The following is an 11,995-nucleotide window of genomic DNA, read 5'->3' as shown; positions in this document are numbered from 1 at the left end:
CACATACTATTGAAATATATCGCTTTGAAGTGAATGTGATTTAAAAAAACAACAAAAGCACCTCTATCTATGGGGTCACCTGCAATCCTGATTCTTAAAACCCCTCCGTGGAATACATGATGTGGCCACATTCACTCAGACTCATCGCAGATCATTTGTGTTAAATTCTTCTAGTCTATAGCATCCCGTTTGTGGCCCAATAAATAGCTTTGGAAAAAAATGTGGGCCAAAGGCTTGTATGTATGGCCAGTGAGCATCTTGGGAAATAAAGAGGAGGAGCACTCCTTTTCTCATATTAATCTACCACAGCGCATGAGAGTGAGGAGAGACCTGTTCCTCGTAGAAGCTCGTTCTCCGCAGTAAGTAAGGAGAAACTTTTAAACATTTACTTATTTACTCTATTTCCTTGTGCTTCTGTCTTGCTTCCATATCTAAAGTATATTTTGGCGCTCTCTCTTACTTTATCAAACTGACTTGACTCATGTCACATTTTGCTTTTCTATAGTGTGTTTGTTGTGGTCTAAAAAAAGGATTTCTCAAAAGATAGAAACCAAGGGTCATTTTCAGAAGCTTATAAGAGCACTACATCACAGATAATCTTATAACGATAGTTCCACCACCACCAGTCTGAACCACTGATACAAGACAGGTGGGATTAATTTGTTCCTATTGTTGATGGTATATTCTGATCCTACTATCTGAATGTTTCAGCAGAAATCGAGATACATCATGCCAGGCAATATTTTTTCCCACTCTTCTATTGTCCAATTTTGGTAAGGTGGTATGAATTATCCTCATTAGGGTCACGGGGGTGCTTGAGCCTATCCCAGCTGACTCTGCGTCAGAGGTGGGGGACACCCTGAATTGGTGGCCAGCCGATCGCAGGGCACAAGGAGACGGACAACCATGCACTCTCACACCCATACCTAGGGGTAATTTAGAGTGTCCAATCAGCCTACCATGCATGTTTTTGGAATGTGGGAGGAAACTGGAGTACCTGGAGGAAACCCACGCAGGCCTGGGGAGAACATGCAAACGGCACACAGATGGACATGACCTGAATTTGAACCCAAAACCCCAGAGCTGTGAGGCCGACGCGCTAACCACTTGCCCTAACTGAGATACTCACCACCGCAAATTAAAAAAAATCTGTGTGCTTTTTTTTTTTTTTTTACATTATTGTTCTGGTTTAGAGGACAGTCTGACATGGGGGGGTTAAAAGATCATTTTTATTTGAGAAACTCAGTTTGAATATAATGGTTTAACATAAAGGTTTTTGAAGAAAATAAACCTAGTTGTATTCTCTGCCTTTAACTAATTGTACAATTGTTGCTGATTGCATTTTTTATTATATTTTTTCCATAAACAGCACAAAGAGCATAATCCTGCCCTTATCATCTCCACCAAACTGCTTGAATTGTTCACTCAAAAACTCACACATACTCAGTGATTTGATGTAGAAGCAGAAATCTTATTGTGTAGGGTAAAATTCAATAAAGCTTGATCTATTCGGCTCCTTCCTGACTGCGAGTCTGCTTTTCTGACCTCTGCTTGCACGCCAAGTCTGCATTTGCAAAATGAAAGGTACCCATGGAACAGGGGGTGACACAGGACTGAATGAGGAGATGCTGAATAGGCAAGATGGGTTAATCAGACTCAAATGTGTGCTCTTTTGCTTTTCCATCTATTCCACACACACACACTATACATGGACATACGTAATCTTATTTTGACCAAAGTGGGAGTTGTGCATCCAACTACTGCATGAATATTTTAATATTTTAATCATTCATTAATTCACTTTATGTACCACATCCTCACTTGCCATCGCGGTGGTGCTGGAGCCTATCCCAGCCATCTATGGACAGTAGGCGGGAGACACCCTGAATATACGTATATTTGGATCAGTTGACAGCAAACCTACAGATATTGGGACTTCAGAAACCCAGAAATTGGTAAGATGGTAAGAAATAAAAGCTAAAGGGGCAAATTCATTTGTGAATTTAATCCCAAATGTTTTGCATGCAGAACATGGGAACATGAGTAGAAAATTATTAATGCAATCTTATTTATGTACTTCACTCATGGGGATTAATTCCGATGACAGGCTGCATTCGGCCCTCAGATGTTTGATGTAGTGACATTTTTTGGAGCAACTCAACCAAAAAGAGACCCCATCCCAACCCCCCATTTACATGCAGGTGTATACACTGATTATTATTATGGATGTAACTCCATTTCTAGTTTGTAACAATATAGCTCCCTTCCTAAATTCCTATGTATTTGGAAAATTGTCCCTTGAAGTGAGCTTTTTTTGTAGTCCCAGTCAGTAATGTCAAGCTTTACTAACAGAGGAGGAAAAAAGGTGGAGGGGCTGGTAAGAGCATCACATATGACGCTTCAGGCCTGTCAGTCATCGGCAACCTGGTGGGCATTGAATGGCAGGTGATATCACTGCCAAGGACTGCAACTATCATCTGCATGAATAATACATTCGATTATTTAAATGAGTTTGCAATCAATGGATTTTTGGGTCTGTCTAGGAATTTATGACTTGCTGCTTGCAGCTTTGTTGTGCTATCTTGCCCACTTTCCTTTCCCATCTTGATTTAATACATCAAAAAGCTTCTTTTCTACTCTCTTTATTGACCATCAATAGGTATTCAGATATTTTGAAATATTTATTAACTCTTAACTGGTTCATGATGGACACCAGAACTATCATTTAGTAATGCTGCTCTTTCCTCATAAAGACTGATGGGTTAAAATTTCATACCATTGAAGTCTAAGTGGATGTTGAGAAAATGGGCAAAATTAAAGCAGAGAAAAAAAAGTAGAAAGCTGCGAAATACAGAAATAAATATTCCGCTGATGAACATTTTGATGTTATATGATTCTTTGTGCGGCACAGTGAGGAGTGGTTAGCGTGTCCGTCTCGTAGTCATGAGATTGAGGGTTGACTCCCGGCTCCGGTCTTCCTGTCTTTTCGTGTTCTCTCCGTAACCTTTTATCTGGGTACTCCGATTTTCCCCTGCATTCCAAAAACATATATTGTATGCTGGTTGAACACTGGGGTGTCTGATAGGTTCACCCTTTAGGCATTCCCAAATGCACACACAAATAAAACAGACATCTGACTCATAACCGGTATCTTGCAAGAGAGAATCGATCCTGACGCGTCTTTGTCCTAGACCATTCTCTCAAATCGACGCCTCTCTTGCTTATTTATTACATAAGATTTACAACATGCATCTCAGTTCTCAAAACAATTGAGAGTCGTTTGAGCCAGACATGAAGAAGTCCATGTTTCTCATATCAATTGAAAGCCCTCCGTATCTTCCCAAGAGAGCTTGATGTGAACCACACTTTCAGAAGTTGATGTTTCTCAAAACAATTGAAAGTGCTCAATGTTTCGGTGTGAACAATAGTTTTGAGAAGTCCAGCTGCAGAGGGGAGTGACCTTCAAGTTGTTTAGGTTAACTTAGGAGCGAGCATTTCTCTTGCAAGAGATGTATTAAAATGACTTTTTTAATGTTATTAACCCTAAATAAAGCAACGCGTTCTTCATTGCAAGCACATATATAATAATGTAAGATTAATAACCCTAAATAAAGCGAAGCGTTCTTCATTGCAAGCAAATATATAATTATGTAAGATTAATAACCCTAAATAAAGCAAAGCGTTCTTCATTGCAAGCAAATATATAATAATATAAGATTAATAACCCTAAATAAAGCAAAGTGTTCTTCATTGTAAGCAAATATATAATAATGTAAGATTAATAACCCTAACAGTGTCAAACTCAGTTTGTTTCATGGGCCACATTAATGCCAACTAAATTTTATGTGGGCCAGATTAGTTTATTTTTGGCACAAAAAACAAACCACCTTTGACGGCGCTAGACGTCCAATCAATGTTGACTAGAAAGCGCGAATGAACGTTTAGGGGTTCGAACATTCGTTCTTTCGCCCCTCCAACTCAAATGGAAAAGACATCTCATCTCATTTTCTGAAACTGCTTTATCCTCATTAGGGTCGCGAGGGGTGCTGGAGCCTATCCCAGCTGATTCCGGGTTAGAGGCCGGGGACACCCTGAATCGGCGGCCAATCGCAGGGCACAAGGAGACGGACAACCATTCATACCTAGGGGCAATTTAGAGTGTCCAATCAGCCTACCATGCATGTTTTTGGAATGTGGGAGGTTACCGGAGTACCCAGAGGAAACCCACGCAGGCACGGGGAGAACATGCAAACTCCACACAGGTGGACTGACCTGGATTTGAACCCAGGACCCCAGAGATGCGAGGCCGACACGGTAACCACTCGCGCCACCGAGCCGTAAATAAAAGATAATAATGCGAAATAAAATCTGAGTAAAGTCGTACTTGTACTGTGATCTAATATTAATTAGGCATGCTTGAGATGTAGAAAGATGAAGTCACTCAGTCGCCAGCATACATTATGCCATCCCATTATGAACTTTTGCATCAGAAGGGACATAAATCATATATATAAATAACTGTTTACATTAAGTTGTCAAAAAAAATTCAGTGACATTCCAGCGACAAGATTGTTTGATTGATTCTTGCATTGTGACTTGATTAGTTGCTTTGTTCTTGAGTTCGGTGTAAACTGTTGTTTCTGTATATTATGTATGCACTGCTGTTCTTTTTCTGTGGTACATACCTCTCTGAAAAGCGCTGTACATGCCCAAATGTACTCTTCCACACAAATAAATGTATTCCTTCCTTTTCCAAAATTTCTCATATTTCACTTTTTCACTTTTTCAGGAACACTTCAACCATCACGCAACGGTCATCATGCCCGCCATCGTCAATCTTCTTTTCAATGTTGTCTCCACCAACACCACCATCTCCTTTAATGTGGTTCTACCTCTGGTCAGCATAGTCTCTCTCCTGGGATGTTTGGGGGGTCACCTTCTAGTATTGTTGGTGCTGGTGCGAAATCGTCGTAGCCGCTCAAAGCCAAGCTCCATAATGCTGCTGAACCTAAGTCTGGCAGACATTGGTGCTCTGCTCACCTTGCCCTGTGTGCTTTTGAGTGCTAGTTTCCAGGAATGGCAGCTTGGGGGTGCCACCTGTATCGTACTAGGATTTGTGACCTCCATAACAGTGGGTGTAGAAATTTTTAGCCTGACTACTTTGTCTGTGCTTCGATATCATATAGTTGCTCCAGGGACCAGACGACCCGTGAACTTAACATATGTGTAAGTATCTTTGAGTAAAGATGGATCGGGATATCTTTTTATGCAATACCATTTATCTCAATATACAAAACCATGCTGTTAGAATAAGCTATTTGGGTTTAATTCAAATTAACATGAAATTCATTTTTTAGTGTTTTTAATTTAGTCATACCTTGTTTTTTGACATACGAGTACCCCAACATACGAGAAATTTGAGATACAAGGAAAATTCCGAGCAAATATTTGCCTTGAGATACGAGAGAAATTTGAGATACAAGCACAGCCAACATGAGTGTTCTACTGTTCTTTTCTCTACAGGTTATCAACTGTAGTTGCTGTTTGGCTTGTCTCAGTCACTATGGCTTTACCCAAGGTCACCTACATCAATTTTAATGGTGGCTGCACATGGTCAATAGGCCAAGATGAGTGGCTGTTCTTTCTGGTCCCAGCCTTCCTCATCTATTATGTTGGCCCTCTCCTTTGTATTGCCGTCAACTGTGGCCTCATCATCTCGCACCTCCACGGGTACAGGGGATCTCTAGTTGCACACAGGCGAAACAAAAAGGCTACCATCTTATTAATTGCTTCAACTGTAGTTTTTGCTATGAGCTGGTTGCCTTACTATACACTTGAATTTGTAAATGTTCTGTCTCCTTATGTTAATTCTGTAGCTTCTCCCTATGACAGACTTGCATCAAGCTTCTCTCCATCAGACATGTTAGTTGCAGCACTTGAGCCATGTGTTGAAACTAAGAAAAATGTTTCCTTGCTGTGGGAAGTGTCATCTTTGGTTGCGATATTGTTGGTTTGTCTTGCACCATGCTGGAACCCGCCACTTTATTTTCTGTTGTCACGGCCTGCTGTGCGTCAGCTACGTGCTTTGCTGCCTTCCTTCTTTCGGGGGAATCTGGTGAAGAAAAGGACACCTGCACAGCGATGGCGAATAACCCCTGTTCCCCACACCCACTCAGAAAACCAACAGCCTCCTGTACTAGTTGGTAATATCGAATTATTGAAATTTAGGCAGCAATGTGAAAAACTATTTACAACACGAAAATAAGCAATTTTTTTGCAAATGCTTGATAATGATTCAAAAAGTACATGACTGTATTGTATTTCCTCTTTGCTGGATGCCTCACAGCAGTAAATATGTAAAAAAATATACCAACAGTTTTATAGAAAAGTGCATTGCATTATATAAAGATAAATGCCAGGTGTACCAGGCAGCATCTTGTAAGATGAAAGCAAACCTAACAGGAAATTTCATAGCATCTGACATCTGAATGTAAATAAAGTGTTTTAAATGGTATGTTATATGGAGTGTTTTTGTATTCCTGCAGTCATAGTGTGCTATTTTTTATTTTTGTAATTCCCAGGCTGACTAAATCATGCAATTATGTACAGCATACTCAATGTCAGCATAAAGACAGAATTCAAAGCACATCATAGAATTCATCTCACTTTTTAAAGTCTGTTTCAGAATTGTGGGGCAGACACGCTTACTACTCAGCCGCCGGGCCGCCCAATTTCATCATTTCAATGAGATTTTCATCAGTTTGGGGGATTGAGTGGCTTTCGAGAAAGACCCCATTGTCATGCCTACCGACGGAGCCAGGTTCACGTCCTTATTTATGGCCAAGTGATGATCCTCTTCAGGCGTGATTTCCTTATAATCATGGATGATTTTTTTGGCCACAATTTTTATAGCTTGAAATGATGGTCTTTTCCATCATATCATTAATGGCATTCTTCTTCTTTGGCTGACGGATGTTTGTTGTTCGTGGAGGCTACAGTGTTTGTGAGTTTTATCCGAATTTTTTTTAATTTTTATGAGCAATTTTTGATTTCGGATACTTATGGGCTGCTTTGTGGTTCACTCGCCTGACTTCGGTTCGAGCAGGCGCGGGCTCCATTCCTACTGTTGGTGGTATGATTGTGAGTCCGGATGGTCGTTTGTCTCTCTGTGTCCACTACGTCTGACTGGCGACCAGTCTGGGTTGTAGTCTGCCTTTGGCCCGAAGTCAGCTGGGTTAGGCTCCAGCAAACCCCGCAACCCTTTCGTGGATGCGCGTTATGGAAGATGAATGAATGAACGGATACTAATGGAAAATACCGCGATGTAGTAAAGCCATGAACTTTGGGGCCACGAAGTGGGGAGAGATGACTGTACAAGACTAGTTCTTACTACCAGTTTTTTTTATTGATGAATTGGCGGCATGGTAAGAGAGGTTAGTTAGCATGTCCGTCTCACAGTTCTGAGATTAAGGGTTCAGACCTGTGTAAAATTTGCATGTTCTCCCCATCGCTGTGTTGGTTTTCTCTGGGTGCTCGTTTCCACCCATATCCATCCGAAAAAAACATGAATGGTAGGCTGATTGAACACTTCATATTGGTCTTAGGTACGAGTATGAGCGTTAATGCCTGTTCGCCTCCCTGTGCCCTGCAATAGGCTGGCAAACAATTCAGGGTGTCCTACTCCCCACACTTTGGTGGGATACGCTCCAACACACTCACAACCCTCGTGAGGATGAGTGGAACAGAAAGTGAATGCATGAATGAATATAATTGCTGTCTAGCAACTAAAAGAATGATTAAAAGTTGAGGAGAGAGACTTAACACAATTCCTTACCTAAACATTTCCAAAGGATGGCCTGGTGGAATAGTGGTTAGCGTGTCGGCTTCACAGTTCTGAGATCCAGGGTTCGATCCCAGGTCATGACCTCCCTGTGTGGACTATGTATGTTCTCCCCGGGCTTGCCTGGGCTTTTCCCTGGTACTTTGGTTTCCCCCCTGCACATCCTAAAACCATGGATGATCGAGTGGTTGAACACTATAAATTGCCTGTAGTCACAAGTGTGATAGTGAATGGTTGTCTGTCTCCTTTGTCCCTATGATTGGCTGGCCACCAATCCAGGGTATCCTGGAATAGGCTCCAGCACCCCCCATGACCCCTGAGGGGATATGCTGTACAGAATAAACAGTTCTACAACTATATCAAGTTGTAAGATCAGATTCACTGACCAAGTTAGGAGGATAAAATGCACTCCTTTTAGAAATCCCTAAATCAAATCAATCCCTTGTAATTCAATTTCTTGAAAATGGAGACAATTAATACAGGTTCAACGAGATGATTTATTAAAACTGCGGTGAACACAATGAGTATCATTTAAAAGAAAAAGAAAAGAAACTGTTCCCTACAATGAACCTCTATTTTGAGGTGTGACAATAAAGACAAGATTGCAAGTAGGACCAGAAGATTTTTTGGGTGTTTTGACCACCTAGCAGAGCTACAAGAGAAGTCAGGTGACATGTGGAAGAGGGGGGCTAAAAAAGTAATAGCTGTACAGGCTATTATTGAAACTGTGATATACAGCAACCAGTCATTTGCCAATAATTATCATGCCGCGCTAAGTAGAAGCTGAAGTTGTTGCAAGGTTTTCTTTTTCTTTTCTCTCTTTTCTTTTCCATTTTAGTAATCCTCTGCTGGTAAACTAATATTGTAGTTCCCCATTCTTTACTCACTTGTTTTGTAACATTATCATCAGCTGTCCATAAGAATGCATGTTTCACACACTTCTCTACAGTATTCAGGAAAAAAATATCACAAGGGAGTGTTATGAGCAATAGTCACAGCACATAATGACGTGTAAAGAAGGCGTATCCACGTTATGAAAACTTTTCCTCATCTAAACTGCAGCAGGAGTAAAGATGGTTGCTTCTGCATAAAGAATATTTCTCCCAATTTTTCAGCATCGTTAAATTCTAAGACAAACCTAACGAATGATGGTCTTCACGTGCAAGTCGCGGTCCCTTGCAATTAACCTGAGTGGTTGGCACGTGAGTCGTGGCAACTAGCCAGGATGTAATAAGGCAAAGATCCAGAAACCGGGCGAAGGAGAATGATGCGTTGCAGACTTTTATAGTCAGCAGACACCCATGGCCGCACCTCAAGGCAGTGGCTGCTGGTCTGCTATCCTGATTAGACTCTACCTTTTTACTCAAAGTATCTTGTCTTCACTTTACATTTTTGGAATTTGTTCAAAAAAAGTGTTGGCGTTATCGTGTTTAACGAATGAACTTAATCATGTCATGTCATCTGTTTAATGCTGTTACATCCTGTGTAGCAGTGACCAACCATTTTGGCCTCAGAGTGTTATCTATGCAAATTATCTTTCCTTTCTCATGTGTCTTGATTAAATGGGACTCGCCAGTTTGAGAGCCAAAGAGTTACTGACCACAAGGAATGGTAGTAAGGTCTCTCCAAAAAGACACTGCTTCTCCTGAGTGTTTCTCTATAGTTAGATTAGACAAATTAGACATAAATAAGAAAGTCTTTTCTTTCTTTTCTTCAACTAATATCATACATACGGACATGGATTTGTGTTTTCAAACTGAACTTTGAATAAATTGCCAATGCTTTGGAAAGTTGCTCTCTTAGTGGGGTCGCTGCCCCTTTTCTGTAAAGCTCTTGCTCACCCCAGAATGGATATTCAAGGTCATTAATAATGACCTTGTGAGCATAGACCACAAATGACTAACTGCATAGTTTGATTCTAAAACTTGAGAGCTGAGTCAGAAGTATATACTTTTCTTGAAAGTCAATTAAAAAAACTTTATGGTAAATGACATTTTAACAAGTGGAGCAATCTATCTTTCACTGTTGGCTCTGATATCCTACAGCCCAGGACAGGAGATGTGTTCAGCCTTCTGAGTTTATGTGAATGAATATTAAGTCTAATTTAATTGTAATTTATCCTTTGGCTTCACGAATATTTGACAGCTCATTAACCTTTCTTTTGGTATTCAGATAAGCTAAACCCCAGGGACCAGTTTTATGTATGAAAATGTGTCCGGGGACCACTTAGAGGCACAGGTGTTTCAATTAAAAACATTAGTCAATTAATTGTATTAAAAATAAATACAACTATTCCACTTCAGGCTTTAAAAAAATGTTGTACTTAGGTAAGTTAACCTACCATGATCTAGAGACATTGGGAGCCCTGAGCTTGTTTTCTTGCAACTAGCAGCTGTGGCATTGGTTGGCAAAATTAATGCATGGTGGACGAGTGGTTAATCCATCAGCCTCACAGTTCTGGGGTCGAAGGTTTGATTCCCAGGTGTGTCCTCACTGTGTTGAGTTTGCATGTTCTCCCCAGGCTTGCGTAAGTTTTCTCCGGTACTCAGGTTTCTTCAAACATCCGAAAAACATGCAGGGTAGGCGGGTTGAAGACTCTAAATTGCCCCTAGGTATGAGTGTGAGCTTAAATGGTTGTCCATTTCCTTGCGCCCTTAAATTGTCTGGCCACCGATTCAGGGTGTCCCCCACTTGGTGCCCATAGTTAGCTGGGATAGACTCTAGCACCCCCCACGACCGAGGATAAGCGGTTCAGAAAATTAATGAATGACTGAATCAATCCTCTTTCACAACATCTTGAACGATATATTGCAAAAAAAACGTCATTTCCTTGTTGTCAACATTAATCATAGCTAATAATAGCAACATTAATAGTAGCTGGAAGGGGACCATTTGCTACCTTTTTGCCTCATTCTCTCCTTGTAGCAGGCAGAATAATTTCTTCCTCAATAGCAGTCTTTAACTAAGATTGAATTTTTCAGGGCACACACATTCGTTGAAGCAGTGAGCCTTTAGAAAGTAATTTCAGCCTTTGTCATTTTCTTGCTATTATAATGAAAGAATTCCAATGTCCATGCACAAAGCTCTCCCTGGTAGGGATGCATCCCCTCTTCTGTGTTTGCAAGTTGACCATTTGATATAACCCAGAATTTACTGCTGCATTTTCCCATAACCCAGTGGTGTGCCTTTAAGGCCTTCTCTGCTGGCCTAAGAAATATCTGAATCACAGACTGATGTTAATTATATTTTGTCCATGAATACTTATTAAATAATTCCAAATTGTCTGTTAGCTCCCTTTCATTGCTTTCCCCCCTGGTTGCACTGCTTCAAGATTTGTGTTTTCGGTACCCGGACATTTTGTCCCCGGACGTTTCGTCGCCGGACATTTCGTCAACTGACATTTCGTCAACGGACAATTCGTCGCCGGATTAGTCGCCGGACATTTCGTCGACGGACAATTCGTCGCCGGATTCGCTCGCTCTCAAAATTATAATCATGAGAGAGAGAGTTTGTCATTGCATCGACAATGTCAGAGCATTAATATCTAAATATCTAATATCAAAATTATCAATAAGTTGTGTATTATTGGCATGTGTGTACATGTTTTTCAATTTATGTGTTCCTGGGTGACGGAACGAAACGTCCTGTTCTCGTGTGTGTATAGACAAACTTGCCACGCCCATGCCCATCCCATATTTTATACTATTATTTTCATGTCCCAACACCTCTGTTAAAGTGGTTGGATTAGAACTTCCACATAAGCCTCTGATACACTGAATTATATTATTTTTAACCCTTATAGAGCACTCATTTAACTCATCGGCTGCCATTGACGGCGGTAGACGTACGATTCATGTTGACTGTGAGGTGCAGATGAACCTTCATTCTCTCAATCCTGAAAAATGAGTACTCAGCACTCATTTAACCCATCTGCTGCCATTGACGGCAGTAGATGTCCGATTCATGTTGACTGTGAGGTGCAGATGAACCTTCATTCTCTCAATCCTGAAAAATGAGTACTCACAGCCAGTCTTCCCAGTTTGAATTGGGTGTCTATTACTGTCATGACATGCATGAGATAATTGGTATGAAAAAGAATCAACCCTCGAGTGTTTTTATTAATTTTAATTGTATTACATTTGTTTTTATTTACAT

The 11,995-nt window shown here is 40.7% G+C and overlaps 1 protein-coding gene across 1 annotated transcript; it reads left to right on the top strand.

Annotated features, from left to right (window-relative positions):
- Positions 1 to 313: 313 nt before the first annotated feature.
- Positions 314 to 6,300, top strand: LOC144086368 (somatostatin receptor type 5). The gene is made up of 3 exons (XM_077616292.1): positions 314 to 359; positions 4,790 to 5,226; positions 5,524 to 6,300. Exons 2-3 carry the CDS (start codon positions 4,820 to 4,822, stop codon positions 6,263 to 6,265), a joined length of 1,149 nt encoding a protein of 382 aa, XP_077472418.1. The 5' UTR covers positions 314 to 359; positions 4,790 to 4,819; the 3' UTR covers positions 6,266 to 6,300.
- The last annotated feature ends 5,695 nt before the right edge of the window (positions 6,301 to 11,995 follow it).

This window comes from Stigmatopora argus, chromosome 12 (genome assembly GCF_051989625.1).
Source record: "Stigmatopora argus isolate UIUO_Sarg chromosome 12, RoL_Sarg_1.0, whole genome shotgun sequence".
NCBI classification, from domain to species: Eukaryota; Metazoa; Chordata; class Actinopteri; order Syngnathiformes; family Syngnathidae; genus Stigmatopora; species Stigmatopora argus.
This window is presented reverse-complemented; position numbering and strand designations above follow the sequence as displayed.